Below are 23,458 nucleotides of genomic sequence, written 5' to 3'. Positions count from 1 at the left end.
AAAGTTTCAAGCTTTAACAGAAACTTTAAGAACTGCCGGTTTTTGAAATACTTGGTTAAATGATTTTTTTAATGTGTTTGTTTTTATTAGCAAAATAAAAGCCTTTTTAGGCCTTTAATGTGTGAGGTTAAATTGATTAGGTTTTTCTGTTTTGTATGTTTATTGTTTCATTATTATTTCCTACACTGTTGATTAAGCCTATTTTATTCTTGCTTAGACATCACTGAGATTTGGTGAAAAGATAGAAATGTAATGCTGTAGGAAACTCTAAAACGGTAAAGAAAGAATTTAGCCAACCTAAAACCTTTGATCACGAGATTACAAAGCTAAGAAATGGGTGGCTACAACATCCACATTTAAAAGAGATTTTAAAAAAATTATTGGTCTAGAAAAATCTTGTAGTGTCTTATAACAAATAATTTATGCATTTTTATTAATAGCATTTAAACCTAGCTTTTAAAAAATATCTGCCTTACTCTTTCAAATAAAAAACAAAGCCAACAATTTAGAAGTAACATCTTTGTAAAATTTTAAAGTCAGGGTTTCAAACTGACCTACTTTTTTATCTTATTGGAAGTATCACTTAATATTTTGATCAGTGTCAGGTGCTTAAAATGTGTATTTGTTTTTGCAATGAAAAATGGCAAAATATCATCCTTTACAGCAGTTTTATTTTCATCGCATAAAGAATGGAGAAGTACGAAATCTTGTTTCTCACCTTTTTTCTTTCCCTGCTGCCTTCTACTAAACCCACTGGTTTTTCATATGCTTTATGAATAGTAAGCTTTCATTTTTTACAAGAGACTATTACTCTGGCTAATTGAGATGAATGTGGTCTCATTTGAAAACTACCACAAGCTGAGGTTACGGCATCTTCCCATATATTCACGTGCCTGCACACACCCCTTTGTTTGGAATATATTTTGTTGCTAGCCCAGCGCCAAATGTCAGCTGCTTCTGGAGCTTTTGAGTTCTGGTGCTGATTTTGAGCATCCCCATCATCAGGAGATGCCGGGCACCTATGCTACGCGATCCTCTCTCCTAGGTTTCAATCCTGAATTATTCAGAGTGAGTTAGGAATGATGTCAAGACGAAGGCCAAAAATATTGGTCTATACTAATTATACCTACACCAGAAAGTAATCCCCTCACTTTAACTCTGAGAGTATCCTTTATATGACCTAAAATTCAAATAATCTATTAATCAGATACCCTCACTTACTTATCTACATATGTATTCCTTTGAATTTTTTTCAGTGTCTCCAAAGGACTAGAGTTAACCCCAGGTTATTTTTTAAGTGTTAGATTTGTTCATGCACTAAGGAAGGGAAATGATAACTAAAAGCCGTAACCAGAAATGTTAGAAAAGAGCTCGTCTCCATAACTGATATCAAAAAGTGTTACCAGGTACGCCTCTGAGTTTACAGCAGCAGTGTAGAAAGAGTCGTTACCTATTTCTACATCACACCCTCTTCCATCCTTTCGCATAATAGGACCAAGAGAAGAGAAAAATAGACTATATGTTCTGATGAGAACTGTCATAAAAAAACAAACTGATACCAAAAAGCAGATTTTTCTAGATAGGTGATAAATTGATCTATTATGAGATACTTTTCCTCCTTCTCTTTTCTCCCTGAATATTTTTTTCATTCTTGAGCAGAGGGCTTTCACTTGGTGTTTGCATCTTATTATGTAGGCATTAGGACTACTTATTATGTAGGACATTACATAGGAAACATCTGCCTTTAATTGTTCCTTCTGTAGTGTGACCAAATGACTGTGGATTTCCACCAAGGTTCCTGTGTCCTGATTTCTCTTGCCAGGTGGAGTTCCCTGCCAGTCTCCTGTCTGTTGCAGGAGTTTATCCCAGCTTTTCCCTAAACATCCATAAGGCAGCGTCCAAAGAGATGTGGCAGCCATTTCCAGTAGAAGTTCTGCTGTAGGATGACAGATACTAGGAAAGGGTGTGGATTTTCTTTTTCTTTCTTTCTTTCTTTCTTTCTTTCTTTCTTTCTTTCTTTCTTTCTTTCTTTCTTTCTTTCTTTTTCTTTCTTTCTCTCTCTCTCTCTTTCTTTCTTTTTTAAAGAAATTCTCTTTAAATTATTTAAAAGTCATTGTTAAATAGGGTGGAATTACATGAGTCATGTCTTTAGGAGACTTGTTCTTTACTTATGATCTAAAATATTTTATGGTGTGGAATTTGAACATGCCAAAAGTACTTTAAAAGTTGTCTTAATTTTTTGAAATCTGCCATAATTATTTTTTTTAATGTATGGTTTATATGCCTCATCATTCTAATATGTACATTGCCTGAGAAGGAGTTTATAGACTAGTAGAGGAAATAATACTACAGAATACCTCTAATACAAGATACCAAGTACATGAAAGACCTAATTTTAAGAAAAGCAGAAATACACAAAAATTGTGAGCCTCTGTCCACAGGCTCCTCTCTAGACCATGAGTGTCTTACTAGGACCATGTCCTAGTCATAGACCTTAACCTGGAATAAAATAAGCATTAAAGTTCTTGGTTGAAAACTAAAATTTCCTCTTTATAACTGGGGATGTCTTTTGGCCGAGAATACAGACATCATCAGCTCATAAGACCAAAGTTTGAAAAATCAGGCTCTGGACGTTTTGGGTGCTTCAAACTGAAACAGCCACATACTTGTTTGACATTTTATTATCCCTGCCTTGTCCTGGCGTATACGTGATGGACATCCCCTTAGAAGCACGTGATCCTTTTCATGCCCTCTACCAACAAATAACTTCTAATCATAAAATTTAATCCTCCTTTATTGCTGTGTATCCAGCAGAGAGAGCGGTAAATTTTAGCCCTTTTGGTCTTTCTAGGTTTTCTATGTAAGCTCATTCTATAAATCACTTCAGGTTGACTGTTGAGGAAAGATGTCAACCCAGAAAATACTTATTCTGGTTATTATTTCGTTGGTTCACTCAGCAGGTGTTTATTGAACACAGTTAGACATCAGACCCATAGTTTTCAACCTTTTTGTGTTGACATTTGAAGATCCTGTTCTCACATGTTAGAGTAAACGCCACCTTTCTTAGGTGCTGACTTGACGTTGTGCCGCCTGTACCTCGTCTCACAGCAAGTTGTACATGCCCTGCATCCTGTAACACAACCCGCGGTTGCATCTGATTAGCGTCACTGTAAGCGGTTGTGTATAGGACGTGGTTTGATGTTTAGCAGCACAGCAGTGAAGTTGCGCTGCTTACTGGTTAGGAATTACCAGAGGCTTCACTTGTAAAGGGACGGGCTCTAAAGACAGTGTACGATGAAAAACTGTGAATAGGCAGAATTACCCCTGAAATTCCATTAATTGATACTTAAAGTACAGTATTTATTGCCAAGTTAGGTGCCATGTTGGATGCCATCTCTTAATACGGTGAACCTGGCCGGTTTTCTATCTACTATTGGGAGAGAGTTCTGTTCTTCATTGAGCACCAGGTACTCATCAAGGTGACATTTTGTAGGAAAAATACCTTTTTTTAAACATCAGACCCAGACACTTTTGGCAAGATGTGCATACAACTGGCAACTGAAACCAACAAAACAAAGCCAGCAGCGAAATTATTTCTGGGGTTTGCTTTTTAAGTAGATTGTAGGTGGGATCACCTGTGCTATTCAAGTTACACGTGTTCTTCTCTGTGAGTAGGATTGAGTTCACCTTAGCTCACTGAGCATGTGATTCCGGTCTCAGATGGCCTCAGCTTGCAGCGGCTTAAAGCAGGGCTTCGGATCCCGGACAGAGACTGAGATCGAGTCGCGGCAGTGAGAGCACCAAATCCTAGCCCCTAGGACAGTGGTCAGTGACACGGCCCTGGCCCTTTGGCCTTGCAGAAAAGAATTCCCACAAAGACGGAGAGTATTGAAACAAGTAAAGTGTTTATTAGGAGAAAAAAAGAGTACAGTACTTGTGGGTAGACACACGTGTGGACTCAGAGACAGAGTCGCACACTCGTGGTAGTTTGAATCACTTTTGTGGGGCATTTCTTCCGGGTTTCCTTTGGCCAATCATTTTGATCTGCCTGGTCCAGAGTCTGTATTTGGTGTATCTCAGGATCCTCCCATGTGCGCACACGCATCTCTCAGCCAAGGTGGGTTCCACCAAAGAGGCCTGTGGGTAGTAGCATCACTTACTGTGGGGTGGCGTCCCCTCCCTCTTTGACCTCCAGGCAGCCTTTCTGACCTCCAGGCAGCTTTTCTGCTTGTGTAGTGGGGGAGGTCTCCTTGATTTCAAGAACGAGAAACATGTGGTCTATTATCGTCTATCTCCTCTCCCTATTGTCCTGCTATTCTCTTCTTGGAGTATCGGTCCACAGGGAATGAATTCAAATTGCTTTCCCTGGAGCAGGGGCCATCTACCTCCTGCCTCAGTTCCACTGAGCTGTACTATATTTTTTTTTTTTTTTTTTTTTTGGCACACGGGCTTTAGTTGCTCCGTGGCATGTGGGATCTTCCTGGAGCTAGGATCGAACCCGTGACCTCTGCATTGGCAGGCGGATTCTTAACCACTGCGCCACCTAGGAAGCCCCTGAGCTGTACTATAAAAACAAGTGGAAGACTGTTGTCTCTCTCCTTGAGTTTGCAGTCTAATTAGGAAGTCAAGACATGCGTGTATGGAAAAAAGGGAAAAACAAAGCGCTGGAAAGGACAGGGCAACATATTCTAATTTTAACTGTACTTAGTTATTAATAGAGTTGAAAGCCTCTTCCAGGATCTTTGTACACTTTTGTGGGATTTCACTTTTAATAGAGCTAAAGAACTATGAAACTCTGCAGAACTACTGATCACCATGACAATGTTGTGAAAGACATCATGGGAAGGATGACCTAAAGGAACAGAGATCTGTGTTCTCAATGGGGAAAATACAGTGCTCACAAAAGCCTGGTGGGTCTGCTTGGTTCTCTTGGCTTTGTTATATTGCTTCAGCTTCACAGGAGATTAGGTACATGAGAAGCATGCATTGTGAGACTCAGAACGGTTGTTAAGTTGTGAATAATAATTGCAACTGAAATGCGAATGGTCAATTATTTGAATTTGAAACATAGGGTTATGATAACTACGGGGCAACTCAACTGGTGTTGGCAGGATAGCTCCGAAAATTTCAGCCATATGTCATTATGGACTCCAGAAATTTGTGAGTTGGAAAACAGGGTAGGAAATAGAACTAACATTTTTTGAGACTCTAATATGTGCCAAGCACTGTGCTATATATTTTATGTCGTCTTTTTCCATTCAGTCTTAGTAACAAGCCAAAAGACGGCCGTTAGTATCCACATATTACAGGTAAGAAACAATCCCAGCAAGTAAGTAAACAGGCTGAGCTCACACGAATAAGGAAGCAGGTCTCTGGTTGGCTCCAGATTCTGTCCTGTTCCCACCACGGTCATGATGCGCTGAAGGTACATCATGTGTCCTGTTGGCCTTCTCTCTGCCTGTCCTCTGTCCTCTTTAAGCTCCCTTACGAGTGTTATAATAGGTAGAGTGTGTAAGTGAAACTCACTTAAATATGTATTAACTGTATCTGTCCTGAAACCAAATGTGTAAATAAAGGTTGCACATATGATTTTCTTGTCTTTGAAAAAGATTAAATAGAAAAATACCTGATGTAACTTGATGTTATATTATAGATCTCAGTGATTATAGTTGAGCTCTCAACGTGATGAAAAAGTTAGTGAACCCAGGACTCATATATATAACTTTTTGCATAAAGCTTTCAGAGTATTAACAGAAGTAAAATTTTGTAGTTTTGTTATAGTTTTTAACTTTAGCAAAAGCGATTCTATCTGGATCTCAATTATTTTTTCTTTACTACTCTTTATTTTCTAATTCTGAGGAAGGAATTCACTACCCTTGCCACACCCAAACTTTGTGGAAGCTTAATCAGAGTTTTGTTTTCATTAGCTTCAGGTAACTACACTTATTGTTATGTTTTTTCCATTCCCCACAGTTTATCAGATCTGACTCTACATATTGTGATGATGATATTGACTTAGACACTTTTAGAATAGCATCATAGCTTTATATTTGTCTCAGTGGTAAAATATTATTTACTAACTCGTACTTTCTTCTCCCATTACATGATATTGTCTTAATCTAGCAGGCAGTATAGGATGGTAAAAGTTTGATGCACACAAAAGTTGAAAGCACAGGCATTTTTGTTATTTTATAACACTACTGCTTTCTGTTTTGAGAAGCAAATCAGGCTTGGCCCAAGGCTCTGGTTGTTTATTAAAGTACTGTATATGTAATGCATTTTTTTCTGCAGTGCAGCAAGTCAAGGTTTATTGTAGTCCTGAAATTAGTATCATAAAAAAGCAGTGCACGTAATCCTTGGTTTATAAACACCTGACTTCAAAAGGTTATTTTCATAGAATGATGGATGTCTTATGTTCCTTCTTAGAAAGACTAATTTTTTCACCTGTTACAGCCATAGTACCACTTTTCTAAAACTGTTCTTGGTGCTAGAAATCTCTTTTACTTCTTTCCTCTCTTCTCATCACTGCCTTTGTCCTGTTCCCTCACATCAAGCCCTCTACCCCCAACCCACTGGCTCCCACGGCTGCCGCCAGCAACTTGGCAACCAGAAGTGGCAAAGCCAACTTCTTTCGCACCCGTATAAATACTGTTACTCTGTTTCGTTGCCGTTGGCTTAGTGGTTCAACTGAAGGCGATTTTCCCCCATGGGACATTTGGCAATGTCTAGAGACATTTTGGGGTGTCACAACTGTATAGGGGTAGAGGGAGTGTGCTTTTGGCATCTAGTATGGGCCAGAGATGCTGCTAATCCTCCTATAACACAAACGACAAGCCCCACCCCTACCCCCTTAACAAAAATGTCCATAGGACGAGAGGGGAGAAAATCTGTACTAGTTCTATTCAAGCGTCAGCTCTGTGTTTTCCTCACATCTCCCAGGGCTAAGTTTAGACACCCTCTACTGAGCTCCCAGAATACCTTGTGTAACATTTTTTTCCATATTCTGTTTATATCTTTTACCTGTTTATCTTGTCGATAAGACTGCATACTTCTTGAGAGAAGAGGTTATTACCAACACTGGTGTCCCCAGTTTGTGACAAAATGCCAAGTACTTAGCATGAAGACACGCTTTTTTGAATCAGACACCTGAGATGTCTCCAGTGCCTTTCTGGCACTTCCAGAAGCCCCCTCTTTCTCACCTTTATCTTCTTTTTCCTACATCTACTCATGATTTATCTTTTAAAATATTAGTGTGTCAATCCTCTCATCCATATATTTAGTTCCTAAAAATGTGACTCTCCCCACAATTCAAGACATACAATACCAGCCCTCCAGGTGTTACTCGTAAGGCCTCTCAAAAAGTCAGGCATGCCATAAACATCATGGCAGGTGTACACAGAGCAGCTGCAGTCAGCAGCGCTTGCTCTAAGGAGACAGATGCCTACTTGCTTTTGAAACACTTTGCTGTCACATCCCTGACCCATGGATTTTTAGTGTTTGACCTCGGTGGTCACTGCTGACATCAACACAGCCCTCTACAGCATGTTCCCACATCCTCTGGCGTGGCGTTTGGGCTCCAATCCCTTCTTCTCTCTGACCGTGGCTTCTTCATATGTGAGGTTCAAACCATGCTCACCTCTCTTCACTCCTGATCATTGGCACATGCCACCTGACACGCTCTCATCAGAACCTTCCCTCCTACACATTCTTCAGGTCTCAGTCGAGACACATGTCATACGTTAGAAGCCTTTCCTCAGACCCCGAGATCAAGTGATGTGTACCTTCTCTGCATGCATAACACCTCATGCCTACCCCTGTACCCTGTTCATAGAAAAGCAGTTGTGGTATGTGTCTTTCTCCCAAGGTCAGAGTCCGTGCTTTCAAGGCATTTCTGGTTTCTGGTACATATACATGTACTATGTGTTGGATGTAAGAGAGAAAGGATGAGACAGAATACCTCTTCCAGCCTGCAAAGATCGCACCGATCTGGTTAAACCTTTCTGCTGGGAGGTGGAGGTGAATCCGTTGTTCCTCAGCGGAATCAAATGTGGAGAGCCTTTGGAGAAGATGCTGCAAGGGGATAAAGTTTAAATTCACTGGCAGCTTTATCAGCTTGACTAGAGGGCTGCACCTCTAGATCATGTTAGCTTAACAAGGAACTATTGGCTTTATGGAGTGGTACTGAAATGATATGCCCATGGCCCTTATTGAGGATTTTTATAGAGAATGCATTTTAAAAAATCTACTCTGTTGCCTCTGCCCGTTAGAAGGAACTCCAAAAACGTATATGATGATGACGATGGGCACTTGCAGGCATAGTTCTGATTTGTTCACCAAACAAACCAAATCCGGCAACCCCTGGATTTGTGCAGTTTTTTCCTTACCAGAGAGAGAGGGTGGGGAATGAATTTAGACTTGGGAACAAGGTGTTGCTTTGAAAGTTGTGTAAGTATTTTTTAATCTGTTTTATTATGATAAACAAAACATGATCCAAAATAAAAAGAGGTTGGATTTTCTTAGATGAGACTAAGAATGACCATTGTGTTTGTTGTTTGACAACGTTACAGTGTCATACCTCGCAATTTTTATTTTGTTCTTTCCTGCATCTGCAGAGTCTGGATGAAACTCCAATGTGAAATTTGGGGGGCCAGTTTTGTGCCTAGGGGTGGTTTGCCTACATATTAAACTTTATGGAACATCCAGAAATTTTTACCCATCTACCCAAGCCTGAATTATAGACTTTTGGTCTATAATCAGGCAGTAGTGAATTTACATCTAGCTCTGCCACTTCCAGCTGTGACTGCAGCCCTAAACTCTAAGCCTCAGTTTCTTCCTCATTTTGAAAATGGATCGTGTGTCAGGCATGCTTACTAATGAGCTGTTCTCATCATCTCCATCGCTGAAACCTCGTTTCATCATGTTGAGAAACTTTTTAAAAATGCAATTTTCTTTCTTAAAGACACTTTCTTAACAATGAAGCAGGATTCTGTGCAAAAGCAGTGGGAGAGAGTAATCCCACAGCACAGCCTGAGCAGAGCTGTTGGGGGAAGGTGGGAAGAAAGGAGAGAAGGGGACCCTGAATAGCTGGGGACCCCAGAGTCCTAGGGAAAGACCCATCACCATCAGCAGTCAGACCTGAGACAATTCTGTCTTGACCCCAACTTTTAGTTCTCCTCCTCAGGATCCAAAAGCCATTTCCCCAACCCTTTATTTCCCTCCTGGAAGGTTCTATGAGTCTCATATGCTAGACTGGGTTTATCTGCCGCACGGAGAACAAGGGCTCCTGTTCATTGGGCAGCAGTGCTTGAAGAGCAGAAGGCAAAAGATCTGGGTCAGCCCTGCCAGGGGCCCGGACATAGGCTTATAAAATTAGAATAGAGTGAAGATGCGCTTTTGCAGTCCTGCGAAACCAGAGGAGAGCAAAGTAAACCTCGAGGAAAAAAATCTCTTAAAAACATAAACTGTTAGGCCTACTATCTGTAGGCTGTCAGACCCCAAAGTAAGAGCCTGTCAAGGGTTGTGTGTGTTGTCAGATGTTTTGTGATGGCCCTAAAGATTATGAACAAACATGAATCGTGCTCACAGCGGCTTGTGTTCACTGAACACGCACTCGGTTCCAGGCACTGTGTCAGATGCTTTAAAGGGTTCTCTCTCTTACTCTTCACGATGACCTCAAGAGGGAATTGAGTTACCTTTGCTTCTGAACGTGAGGAAACAGGGGGCCTTGGAGAAGCTAAGGAATTTAATTTGCACAAAGTCACACCAGCTGGCAGGCAGAGGTGCTGAAAGTGAATATGGGCGGTTGGATCCAGAACAGGCTCTGCTGTCCCCTCCTCTGGTCAGGGGTCACGTGGCCACATCTGCTGTCCCATGGTGGCCATCCTGCTGGGATGTTCACAGCTGGGACCTGAGCCTTAGCTCGTGCTGTGGGAGGATTCCCATGAGGTCTTCTCCTAAGACTATGGAGTGATACCTTCACCTGCAGGCTGGGCTCTGCAGAAAGATGGAGATAAAGAGGCATCTTCAAAACACAGATTTTGCATCTACAGCTACATTTGACATACAGAAATTGTATGCACCGCACAGCCTGGAGGCTACTCCAGCATCTCCCGAAACAGCTTCCCACAGACGTATTTGACCACATGCCTTCTTTTTCATTCTCCCTTCTACAAAACCAGTCAACCTCTAAAGGAGAACTTTAAATTGTGGAGTTTGGAAAATGCTGTTTTAGACATAAGATATTGGTTGGTTGGTTGGTTGGTTGGTTGGTTGGTTTGGTTGGTTTTTAGATCTAGCCTAAACACGATGCTGCATGTCTTGAGAATTGTTGATTCTAATCCTTTTAATTACTGTACCTGAGTCAACATAATATTAACATGCAGTCTCTCCACTTTTGCACCAAGAACTTTCTTCTGAAAACTTCAGTTAACCTACTTGCATTTTAGTGCTATTACCTCTTCTATATTACCTTATACTAATTATTTTTCAAGGAGTTGTTTACAGAAAGTCTTCAAGAATCTTTTTTTAAAAAAAAATTTGTATTGCTGAAAATACTTATATTTTTATATTAAGGTCCTAGCTTCATGATATTGGAGATCTCCAGGAGCTTTTTTTTTTTTCCTTCTCTGGGAGAATAGCATTTCTTAAAGTATCCCTCCCATAAAATGAACTAATAAATCATTGTATCTTCCTGAAGTGTTCTCTTATCTACCTAAGAAACACCAAGAGGATTTCTACAGGTTACCACAAGCATAAACTTTAAAAGAGCACAAGTTCAGAAATAAGTATAAATTTTTAAAAAAGCATTCTGAAACAATTTTATAAACAAGTTTTTTTTTTCCTAAATCGCATCATTAAAATTTCATGGTTGTATATTTTTTCTAAATGATTCCGAAGACAGTTAACCCAGCTGGTTTGAATAAAGACAAGAAACAAATGAGCAAGCTTACAAACTAGTGCATTAACCTTTGCAGCTGGAGGGTTTTGGCCAGTGAGTGAGCTGAGGCTCAGAAGGCCTCTGTGACCCGCCCAAGGTCACATTGTCAGGGGCAACCAGCACCAACCAGCTATTCAACAAAACTCAAAGCAAGCAGAAGGCCTTTACTTTTGAGTCGTGATATTTTTAATTCTAATCTTAGGAAGAAATGCTGTTGGTCCTTAGGTCAAATTGACTATAAAAATGATCTATTTTGATCTGATATGAGAAGACAGGAATTCCGACGTCAAACACAAAAGAGATATGGGGGTCAAAATTCTTTGGGGTACCATGTAATTGCTACTTGACTTCAAGGGGTATCCAGAATTTCACTAGAAGTCTCAATATGTAGATAGCGGTGGAAGCAATTTTAAGGCAAAATTTTATTTACACTGTAGACACCTCACCAGCCTCAATTCCCATAAAGCATCTTAAATAGCAAAGGCAATATTTTTTTTTCTTGGCCATACCGCACAGCATGTGGGATCTTAGTTCCCTTACCAGGGATCGAACCCATGCCCCCTGCAGTGGAAGCACAGATTCTTAACTGCTGGGCCTGCAGGAAAGTCCCTCAAAGGCAATTTTTAAAGTTTTTTAATTTGTGTTTTGTAAATAGGAGAAACCAGTAGCTAAGGTATCAAACTTGCTGCTTAGAGCCATTTGAGTCCCAGAAATGACCTGGCATTATAAGTGATTCTTCTTTAAAAGGGTTAATGACTGTGTAATAACATTTCTTTCTTTTTCTAGCCAAGGACCCTTGTCATCCATTAGAGCAGCAATCAAAAGATGTAAGTTTGTTTTTTCCTGCTCTGTATTTTCCTCTGCAATAATTTAAAATGATGATTTAGATTTCCAGCAAGTGACTGTATTTGATGACTCTTACAAAGAATCTAACAAGAGTAGCTTCTCCTAACGAGTAATAAACCATTTCAGACAAGCAGCTAGGTTGTCAACGTTATTTTCAACTTTCATTTATTGATAGGCCAGTTCCTCAGAACAATATTGTTCTCTTAGAGAACTAAGTTGTTTAAAAAAAAAACCCCAAACTATCATCTAGTCAGTTTTAATGATCTAACATAAATTGTATGTAAGCATTTTCTATAGGTAGAGGCATCTGATGGGTTTCAAAAATGTCAAATCCTGTCCTTTTTCACTGATTTACTTCCACAGTATTTTTATTTAACTCTATAAATGCTCATGGAGATCAGCTCATACTTCCACATACATGCTAGAAGTGCCACAGCAGAATTCTCTCTAAAATGGTGCGTTCATACTTTCTGACTTTACTTCCTGTTAAAGCTTTAAAATGTGCTCTCGGTACAGGAGTGCAACATACTTTTAATAAAAGGCTCTGCAAATGTCCCTTTTCCAAATAGCACATGGATTACCTGTTATTAAAAAAATAAGAGATAAGAAAGGGATATTAAATGTTCTTTGCATTATTTGAGCTGTGGTCACCACCCTGTGAAGAATGTATCCCATTTTTGGAAACATAATTTATAATATTTAATATGAATGTAGGATATCCACAGGTGTGAAAAGCATGGATCTGAGCCATCGCAGTGAAAGATTTGTCAGGCGGCGACACAGAAATTCCACGCTTCCCCACATTTAATTTTGTGTTGGTGGAGGTGAATTATAAAGGTGTGGGAATGCCACAGTGGATATTGATGGGAATTCACATGTGAAAATGAAAAATTCATGATAACTTTTTATGCCTTAGAGCCCTTGGGGAAAGAAGAGGAGATGGGCAGGATCATGATAACTTTATATGCCTTAGAGCCCTTGGGGAAAGAAGGGGAGATGGGGCAGGAAGGGAATTTTAAAAGAAAAGTAGCATTTGGAATTTAGACAAGAATTTCTTGCTGAAGATATAATTTGGGGTAATTACGGTTATAGGCAAGACTCTGGGAGTAGCTCAGTATTTAAGGAGATAATGTTGAGAACAGAGAAGGTGAAAACAAAACAAAACAAAAAATAAGAGAACAGAGAAGGTGACAAAAGACAGAATCTTGGGAAGCCTTGGTATCTGAGATCAGGCCGTGCCTTTAAGTTTCCATAGGGCCAGAGAGTCCTGTCTGCCTGCGGGCTCCTGCCTTTGTTCTCTGGCTTCTTACCTTTCCTCCTGCTTGGATTTCAGAGGGGATTTGTTGGGGATTGTAATCCGTTCCTGATTTCCCGTAGATCCTCCAGCAGGGCTCTTGCTTACCCAGAGGGCTTGGTGCCCTGCAAGGCTTAGGAGAGGCAGCTAAGGAGGAGTGGGCCAAAAAAGGCTGAAAAAGGATGATCCCAGTAATAGGAAAACTAGGAGACAGCTGTGTGTTAGAGGTCCAGGGGGGAGAGGTTTACCAAAAGGATGCGTGAACCACGCGTAGCTCTTAATGCTGCTGCAGGTGGGGTGGCAGGAGCGGAGACTAGGTCTCTGCGTGTGGCGCTCAGGAGCTCAGCGGTGACCTTGGAGCGGGCAGGTTCAGGAGAACATTGAAGCTGGAAGCCATGCTTCATTTCCACAATGACTGCAGCACGTGAAGCTGGGGCAGCTGGGCAGGCTGCTCTTTCACGAAATGTGGTGGAAAGCAGGAGAAGGAGGGCGGTGGGTCAAGCGGAGAGGAGACCTGGGCGCGTTTATTGACTGTTTAGGATGAGGAAGCCTGGAGATGTTCGTAGGCCGTGGGGGCAGGAAGCAGTGGGGAGACCAGACTGGAGCAGGAGAGGAGAGGAAGTGGTGAAGCAGGGCCCTAGGAGCGAGGAGGGAGGGAGGAGAGGAAACAGGGAAGACACCGGCTTGGAGGTGTCTTTAAAAATTAATAATAATTATATATGTATAATTCTTATATATATATAGTGTATACTCACTTTGTATACACTAAAGAAATACATGTTGGATGTATTTATTCCTGATGTTTAGGCAAGAAGGCCAAACAGAGCCTCAGGTGCTGCCAGGTAAATACGGAGGGAAGAGTTTTTGTCATCCCCTCTCCAGTCTCCCTTTCTGCCCATTCTATAAGCAAACGTTGTAAGCAAATTTTGCCTTACCCAACCCGTGAAAATGTTTGCTTTCCTATCCCAGACTCAGTCATGTCTCTTGGGCAAGGAGAAAGCCTTTATCACATTTTTAAAGCAATATTCCTTAACCGATTGTATTTTAAATTCTTTCTTAATGATTCTGGATCCAGTCAAGCCTTGAAATCCTTCTTTTTGTGTTCATTATTCTGAGCCCTAAATGTTTTGGGCAAAGATCTTGAAAGTGTTCTAAGTGGATATATCTGGACGTTCATGCTTTTCCTTTCATTAACTTTTTAAGAGAAAATTATTCTTTGAAATTCACAGACTTCGCTAATGTTCATTGCTTACTGTGAGTCAGGAAATGTTCACTTACATTATAAAATAATGCTGTGCGTGGTAAGTGTTAACCCCATCTTGTAGGTGGTAGGGACACTGAGTCTCGGAGATTAAATGGGCTCACAAGGCAGATCTGAGATGTGAACCTAGACTTCCTGACTCCAAGGCCATTTTGAGCTTTCCACTCCACGTATGCCCCTGTTATCAGGTCAAATGCCTCTAGTTTATACTCTGTCCCAAGCAAATGCAGTTAGTGAGTTATTTTTATTATTGTGGTTTTCATTGGTAAGGTAGCACTATAGCAAGGATGCTTGTAATATAACAATCCTTCTGGGTGTTTATCTCTTCTGACTGTCATTTAATTGATCATTTTGAATTATTTAGAGTTTAGCATCCAGCTCTCCTGGTTCCACAAAGGGTTTAACTGCTTCAAGAAGCAAACTGCTCTCAGCCCTTCCCCGATCTCAGTCTCCTCATCTGTTAAGGCTGGAGTAGGATGATCATTAAGGGTCTCTCCAGGCTTATGATCCTGTGGAAGCTTAGGAGAATTCTTTATTAATGCTAATAATGCAAATCCAGATCTCAGTCGTTTATAAACCACTGAGTATGAATTTGCTTTGTACTTAGAATTTAGCCATATGAACTAGAAAAGTCTGAAAATAATTCTGATATAACTTTTGCCGAAAATCCTGCCTTTATTCTGTGGCCTTAATCTAAATGCATGGAAGGCTGGCAGCTTGCGGCAGGGGTTAAAAGGAACGTGTTGCTCTGTATGGGCCCGGGTGGCAAATTTGAATCTCCCGGCAACAACCGCACCAAATCTGTTTAATCTGGGAAAGTGAGAATGAGATTAAGCAGATAGTTGAGAAATTAGCAGGAGGAATGTGAGACATTACTTGAAAACCTGCCATGGAAATCTAAAGTGTGTCTAGCTACGGAACTTGTTCGACACTGACAAAAAGTGCCTGTCTGTAAAGATCAAGAGAGAAAAGAGATTTCAAAGATGAATGAATGTGAGAAAAAAAAATCAAGCAGGAGAGGGGAGAGCAGTGATTCTCCCGGGATGTGGAGGAGGTCTGTAAGTAAGGTTGGGAGACCGTCTCTCCCCTCACCCTGCTATATGCAGCGGGAATACCCCTCTGCTAACCAGGGGGGCAGAATCGGGTGGAAGGCTGCTGATCTGAAAGCTGTAAATTGACTACTGAATTACCTTTTCAGTAGTATTCATACTCTAAAATTGAGCCCTGTTGAAGTAGCAAATTGATTTTGCAAATGATTTTTAGATTTTTTTTTGCGCTGTTACTAAAAACTGTAGGAAGATTTTTTTTTTTAACTGTTGTTATGTGTGTGGATATCCTGGTCTGTACAGACATATCTTTGCCTGCAGCATATTTCTTTACTCTCTGAAACTGTGGTTCAATAAACTTTTCCTTTCCATCAAAGTGCAGAGTGGGGAGAAACAGTGGCAGAGCAAGACAGTTTTGCTGCTGAATTCCTTTTAGAGCTTAGGCAGCTGGGTTCACTCTTTTTTCTCCCTTTCCTCTTCTGTAACCCCTTCTTTTTCTCCCTTAGCACTCATGAATAGTACACAGCAAAAATGCCCCGTGGAAGAGGTACGTTTGTGGTGATAAATAGCATAATGTCTTTTAAAAGTGCTGTGTCTACAGATTCTGGCTTTAGTGATGGTGGTGATGTGATTGTAGCACACTCAGTGAGCCTCTGACTTAATGAAACCATTCTTACAAATCAGACCTGCCACGCAGAGCTTTGGCCTCTCTGTCCTTTTTTATTCCAGTAGAGAAAATGCACATCAACTTGGTTGAACTCTTGGTAGAAATGTACCAGTTGGTCATACCTGTTGATAATATGAGTATGGAACATCCTACAACTCGAGATCCAAGGGTTATGGTTTCAGACGTTAGGTTTGTTTTGCTAACCCCACATAGGTTCTGCTGTCACAGCTCCAACCCCAGACTAAACTTTATCCCCACCTCCTGTCTACACCCCTGCCCTCCCAGCCTGGGCAGTCTCCTTGTTCAGAGAGAACCAGAAGTTAACAGGAGGAAGAAAGAAAAGATTCATACTTTCAACCCTTTCAAATCACAAGAATTGAAAAAGTAAAGTATTGGAGACATAAGAAAGTAGAAATAGTTTATATCTGAAACAAATTCCCCTTTGTCCACAAATTTTTACAGTATAGTATTTGAAGGTTTTTTTTAAAGGTATCTTTTAAATGTGCTCCATAAAATAGGAATACTAGTCTGTGTTAAACATATGGGTAATATGTGACCCCATTTGTGACACATTTTCCAGATCATCTGATTAAGACATAATTTAATTTCAAAATAAAAGTTGGAAAAAATTTAAACTATCTAGCGTTTTCAGTTTGAGGTTTAAGGGAAAAATTAGTGCTGCATGTGCAATAATACTATCTGCTATAAACATATTTATAAAAGTGATTTGAACACTTTTTGCATCTGTTATTATCTCTCAATGTAAGTAATAAAACAACTTAAGGCTTGTAAAACTCCAGAAGAATTAGAAAATAGATGGAAATTTGACCACTTCCACTCTCTTTACAATTGAGTTACAAACAAATATTACAAAAATGTAGTCATGTGGATTAGAATAGATATTTCAAATTTTTTCAGCCCGCTGTTATTTCATGTCATCATAATGTTCTTACCATGCAATTTCTATTCAATAGCTGTCTTCTTTTCTCTGTTCATTCTTCAAATTATTCTTCAGAATCACAAAATGTGCTTTGGGGAGTTTTTGAAATCTATATTTTCTTCCACAATTCAAATATATAACTATAATTAACTTTATGCCATATGAAAAGATTGTTTTGATTTCCTTTTCTACTTATGGTTGTTAAAATTCATACATTCTATCTGATGTCAAATCTAAGCTAACTTTTTCCAATAGTATATGCTACAAAGATTTAAACTTTTATTGAATGTACGAATTTTGTACTATATCAGTGTATTCTTTCTTTTATAGCTTCTCGGAGTTCTATTCAGAGTGAGCTCCATCGAGATAGGAGGTATGGTTATATTTATAATAAAGGACATATATTCTGGTAATTATGAAGTAAAAGTGTGTCATCAGTTAGCAAGTTAAATATTTCTCATAAGGAGTGTATCACAGCCTCATCAATGTGTTTTCTGAATTAATCTGTAAGTGTGAATGATGAAGCTTTCTCTTGAGAGAAGAAGCAGTACAAACCTGAAAATCTTTTGACAGTAATTATTTACTGAAGCCAATTTAAAAATGTTTATTAAGCAAATGCTATATTGAAAGCGTTGTTGTATCTACTTCAAAAAAATGCTTTGTGCCTCATAGCTACTTAGTAAATGTCACATGGATGAATGAACTGATAACAGGATAGAAAATTGAATAAAGGAAGGATAAAGAAAGGGAAAAAAAAGAAAGGGAAAGAGTCAGGCAGGCTAGATGGATAGCTGAATGAATAAAAATGGAGTAGGTCACTGGATAGATAGAAGGAAGGACCAATAGACAGATGGTAGGATGGATGGAAGGGTGGACAGGTGGATAAATAGAAAGATAGAGTTATGGTCCCTGCTTTCAAATTTCGTTAAGTATAGTGTAGAGTAATGAAGAACAAGGACTTCAGAGTCAAACATAAGCAAGTTCAAGTGCTGTCTTCTCTTGCTCACCGTGTGACCTTGGGCAAGCTCCTTAACCTTTCTTAACTTCTATATCCCCACCTTTAAAATGGCGTTAATCATACTTACCTCATAGGGTTGTCGTAAGGGTTAATGCGTATATAGTGGTTAACATTTATGAATTAACAACTCATTATCTAGTTAGATAAAGGCTATATAAAAATTGGAATGACTCACTTGGATTCTGCAAGGGGAAGTGAAAGTTCACTGTGGCACACTTAGCATAAGGTCCAAGAGGGGACTGGCTAAATGCAATTTGTGAAACGATTTTTCTATCTCTGAGTATAATACATGCTTGTTACAGAAAATATTGGAAAACTAATAAAAATATAAAGAATAAAACACAGCTTATTCACTCTCCTGCATAAAGACAGCATCAATTAACAGCTTGAAATGGTATTCCAGATTATGAAGAAAGGTAACTAGATTCTGTAGGTATATCTCAGAATCTCATTTTTCTCTATAATTAGATCTTATAATTATATTTCCCTTTGTCAATGCAATTTCTTCTAATATATGACTGTTTGTGTTTAAATAATATTTGTGTGTGAGGGGATCATATGCTTTGTTTAATCATTTTTCTCATGTTGAAAATATATGTTATTTCAGTTATTTGTGTTAATAAATAATTCTTTTATTTAAATTTTTAAGGAAAAAAATCAAATTGTACACTTTAAATATATGCAGTGTATTGTATGTCAATCATATCTCAATAAAACTTTTTTAAATATAAAAATAAATAAATAAAAGCTATAAGTAGAGGTTCTTAGGTAATACAATTCAAATTTAATCAATGGGCAGTTTCTACTGATTCCCAAGCTAGCATGAGCGTATGTGTACGTGTACAGTTTTTATAATGGCAGTGCTTTTTATTTTTATTTTCCATAGACTACTAGAGAAAGGCAGAGCAGGTATCATCATACCTATTTGTTAGATGAGAAAAGTGAGGCTCAGAGAGGCTGATTGATTTGCTAAGAATCACGCGATTGATATTTGTTAGGAAATCAGGTTGAAGGTAAAATTTAAGCATGAGACCATAGAATCAGGTTAAGCATATGATGAAAGGAGCCACACCTAAATCACTGTGGCTTCTCAGCACTGAAGATTGATCATCAGATACATATACAGACTGACCAGGAGCACAGACATGTGTCGGGGTCTAGAAGTGAGCGTGTAAATTCCAGACACTTAAAGATCACCCCTAATGGGAGAGAGGTGGAGTGAGGGCGAAGAGGCTATGCTTCCAATTACATAGTATCATTTCAGAGTATGTACTTTGTGATAACAGAAAACTAACCATTTCCATTCGCCCAGTGCATTTTTCTACCTTAGGAGACACCTATGTTTGTGCCATAGGCTGGATAGCAGAGCCCTGGGATGAAGAGGTTGTACGGGTCTTGGCCCTTATTCTAACCAACCAAGGCAGAGTAAAGTGTGCTCAGGGTACACCTCTAACTCTCTGAGGCCAGTATGGTGGAGGATGGCTATCATCTGCTCCCTCGAAGCCTGCCTGGATGTACTGTTAGAGACAGCCCAGGCCAGACACATCATTTCTGTGACCGTGGCAGTTCTTATGTCACTTTCTGGGGTGGTAGTTATTTTCATGAACCTTTGAACATTTGCAAATAGACAATAGCTTGTTCCCAAGCTGTGAAACCTCACTGAAGCTTCTGTCTGCTAGGCGCCCAGAGATCACCATCGTGGCAGCTGAGCCCCTGAGGCCGACCTCGTGGTTTCCAGGAGCCCCACCCCCAGGACTGGCATTTTCCCCATCTTCTGCAGCAGGCCCTTGGAGGCCCCGTGAGCTGGTTCCTGCTGAGGTGAGTAAATATCGCATTATCTCATTGCATTTTATTTTTAAGTGAAGTTCAAAGATAAGAACAGTGAGACAGTGACTGCCTTGGCTCTCGCCCATAGATGTCTAAAATCTTCATTCTTCCTGTTGCAGCTCCCACCGTCTTATGAACAAGTCATAAAAGAAATCAACCAAGTTCAAGTTAACACTACAAATAACAATAATGCTGCTGCCACTCCAAGGCAGACTATTACTTCGGCAACTCAGACGGACTTCTGTTCAGAAGAAATAGACAGCCATCTGCCTCAAAGTAATGCAAGTCATTTGTCTTCTCTCATTCTGACCTCGTTCTAGGGGAGGAATCAGTAGGCTCCAGCCTTTAAAATAATTTGCAATTTGTGCATAATGCATGGAGTTTCGCCTCCCAGTCAGTGTGATCAGTGTGTGCTTGCTTTATTTGGGTTTGCTGTGATTATTATAACAGATCGTTCCCCCAAGCTGCTGCCCCAGTCTCTTGGGTTCACCCTAGTTCACATCATAAAAGCATCATCCTTTTAACTCATGGTTGGTATTACTGCGAATGCCCTTTATTCCCACTGAGAAAGCTGTTATATTTAGCAACTTAAACTGGGCAGGATGCTGACAGTGGTGGTCCTGTTAGACTTTTAAGAAGCATTGTATTAAGGTAACAGATGAGAGGAAGTTACTTTGGGAAAGTAAAGCTAGAATTTTTGGAATTTTGACAAGAGAGAAATGGTTCATTGAGAAGTCTACTGAGAATCAAGAATATGATGATATTTTAGAATATTACACAGGGACTTCCCTGGCAGTCCAGTGGTTAAGACTCTGCAGTTCCACTACAGTGGAAGCACGGGTTTGATCCCTGGTCAGGGAACCAAGATCCTGCATGCTGCTCAGCATGGCCAAATAAATTAATACTTAAGTATTACGTGATGAATATTTCTTATATGAATAAATGTAACTTGAAGAACCCTCCTTCAGGGAGCTGAGTGTAAACATCTCCCCATTGATTTTATTTTTTTATTTTTATTTTTGTAAATATCTATTTATTTATTTACTCATTTATTTATTTTTGGCTGCGTTGGGTCTTTGTTGCTGCGCGCAGGCTTTCTCTAGTTGCGGCAGGCGGGGGCTACTCTTCATTGCGGTGCATGGTCTTCTCAGGCAGTGGCTTCTCTTGGTGCCGAGCATGGGCTCTAGAGGCGTGGGCTTCAGCAGTTGTGACTCGTGGGCTCTAGAGCGGAGGCTCAGTAGTTGTGGCGCTTGGGGCTTAGTTGCTCCACGGCATGTGGGGTCTTCCCGGACCAGGGATGGAACCTGTGTCCCCTGCATTAGCGGGCGGATTCTTAACCACTGCATCAGCAAGGGAAGTCCCCCATTGATTTTAGAACTACTTTTTACTAATGAAGGAAACCAAAATCTCTTGATATTCTACATGTATATTTTTTAACTGTGTATCTTTTCTCCTTTAAGTTATAACATTGCAGCTTCTGTTCGTTTTGGTCTTGTCAGCACTGCAGGCGCCTCTGAAACCTCTGCAGCCTCCCCGAGCACCCTCAGCCAGCGATCCTCTGACCAGCGAGGCCCCTTTAATAGTCTTTGATATTTCTGAAGAACAGAATTGTCCAGAAAACTCCAGTGCTGCAAGATGTCCAGTGCCAAAACCAAGATCAAAAAGCAACCTCAGACCCGTGGCCAGAAACCCTCACACTAAAGAGCAGAATCACCAGAAAAGCAGCCCGGCGGCCGCACCGGAGGAGGCAGCCCCGAGCCGGCCCCAGCCTCCGTGGGACGATACCAGCCCCTCGGACAGGCAGGCAGTGATGAACGCAGAACGGAGCCCAAACACCGTGGTTTCCAGGATCAAAGCACTGGAGGGTCAGACAAATACAGAAAGCTTGGGACTGCCCAAGAAGCCAGAAATTGCCCCCCGCACAGTCCCCCCGAGGCCTGCTGTCTCCTCGGGGAAACCCTCCGTGGCTCCCAAACCGGCGGCCAACAGAGCCTCTGGAGAGTGGGACTCCTGGACCGCAAACAGACTCCGGGGGGCCTCTAGGGAAGGCCTGGCCCCACACTCCCCACGGCAAGAAGCAGGCAGCATCCCCGTAACCAAACCCGAATTGCCAAAGAAACCAAACCCTGGCCTTACACGAAGCGCGAATCCTGAGAGCCTGGGGGGAGGGCCGGCGGCCGAGAGCCCCGACAGTGGGAAGAAAGCCCCGACTCCTGCTCCTCGGCCTTTGCTGCCCAAGAAATCAGTTTCCGCAGAAACCCCCCCCTCCCCTGCGGCTTTGCTGAAACCCGTCACTGTGCCTCCCCGACTCTCAGTGGCATCTCAAGCCAAAGCGTTCAGGTCGCTGGGAGAAGGACCCCCGGCCAGCCCCCCGGTTCCGGTTCTGCAGAGCAAGCCTCCTGGGGACATCGACCTCATCAGCTTTGATGATGATGTTTTACCCGCCCCGTCGGGGAAGCTGGTTGAAGACTCTGTTGATTCAGAGGTAGTTCTGGGTGAGTAAAAATCAGAAGTGGAGGGGAATCTAAACTCGTCATAGGGTATCTCGAATGGCCCTTGATGTTTCCATTTCCGGCACAGAAGTTATTGAGGTGTGGATGTGCGCGTGTGTGCATCCGCGTGTGTGTGTGTGTGTGTGTGTGTAGAGACAGCGAGAATTACAGTGAGATTAAGAAACAAGGAGCCAGGTGGGAGATGGAATCAGAGAGCAAAGGGAAAATCTGGGATGGGGAGATGGAGATGGAGAAAGAGGGAGACAAACGTGTTGATTACTCTCATAGGAGCCAGGAATAAGCAGCCTGGGACCAGGGGCTTAACTGGGTGAGAGGCTGGCTCCTTCCTCGGGCAGGTGGAGATTTGAGCATTAGGAGGATGCAGGGGAAACGTCTCAGAGATGAGAAGTCACGCCCCAAGAGGGCTCCTCAAATGGCACCAGCCCCGCAGGAGTACTGGGAGAGGGGCCAGCCCTGCGGAGGACTCTGGCTGGAGCAGTAAACCCAGCCATATGTTGCAAAATATCGTTCCATAATCTTCACAGAACACCTCCCCTTGGGAACACAAAGTTCTGTAAATAAAATACAACAGTCGTAAGTTTCCTGCCAAGATCAGGACAATTAAATTTCCCACGAGGCAGAGAGGATGTTTTCTTTCCTCGCACTATTCAGATGGAGAGTGTGACGGTAAAGCTTATCTTTGATTTGTCAAACTAAGCTGCTCTACTTGTCATTGATGAGATTCCTTTTACTGCTGTTTACTTATTTGGGTAGAGTTTATGAAATAGAAGCTTAATAGTATTTTCAAAAGGTTAGCTGTCATCTTCTAAATGTTTAACATGCATCAAAATGATATAAGCTCTGTGATTCAAAACCAAATTCTGCTTAGCGCAGGTATATTTTAAATGGTAGCAACTATGTATTTATTAAATATGTATCATGCATACAACACTGGAACTGGCTATTGCAAGCCTCTTGTCCATAAGGAGTGGGAAGAAAAACATTAGGATATATTGAGTTTCTTCCATGTTCCAAAGCCTCTGCTAGATGCCCAGACATACATTATTTAATTTAATACTCACAGTAACCCTCTGCAAGGCATCGTTGGCCTCAGTTTGCAGATGAAGAAAA

General features: G+C 41.0%; 1 protein-coding gene across 5 annotated transcripts in view; it reads left to right on the top strand.

Moving 5' to 3' along the window:
• The window catches only part of SH3D19 (SH3 domain containing 19), a 159,266-nt gene that overhangs the window by 96,930 nt on the left and 38,878 nt on the right, over positions 1-23,458 (top strand). For 4 of the 5 annotated variants that reach the window (XM_057726012.1, XM_057726009.1, XM_057726013.1 and 1 more), the window contains exons 3-7: positions 11,723-11,763; positions 17,321-17,363; positions 19,688-19,826; positions 19,955-20,111; positions 21,335-22,330. In XM_057726012.1, coding sequence (XP_057581995.1) covers positions 11,723-11,763; positions 17,321-17,363; positions 19,688-19,826; positions 19,955-20,111; positions 21,335-22,330 — 1,376 coding nt within the window. Of the gene's footprint in view, positions 1-11,722; positions 11,764-15,889; positions 15,931-17,320; positions 17,364-19,687; positions 19,827-19,954; positions 20,112-21,334; positions 22,331-23,458 lie in introns of all 5 variants that reach the window. The other variant, XM_057726011.1, reaches the window with a different exon arrangement.

The sequence above is a fragment of the Hippopotamus amphibius genome, chromosome 3, assembly GCF_030028045.1.
Source record: "Hippopotamus amphibius kiboko isolate mHipAmp2 chromosome 3, mHipAmp2.hap2, whole genome shotgun sequence".
Classification (NCBI taxonomy): domain Eukaryota; kingdom Metazoa; phylum Chordata; class Mammalia; order Artiodactyla; family Hippopotamidae; genus Hippopotamus; species Hippopotamus amphibius.
Note: the sequence above shows the minus strand (reverse complement) of the source record. Positions and strands in the feature narration are given on the sequence as shown.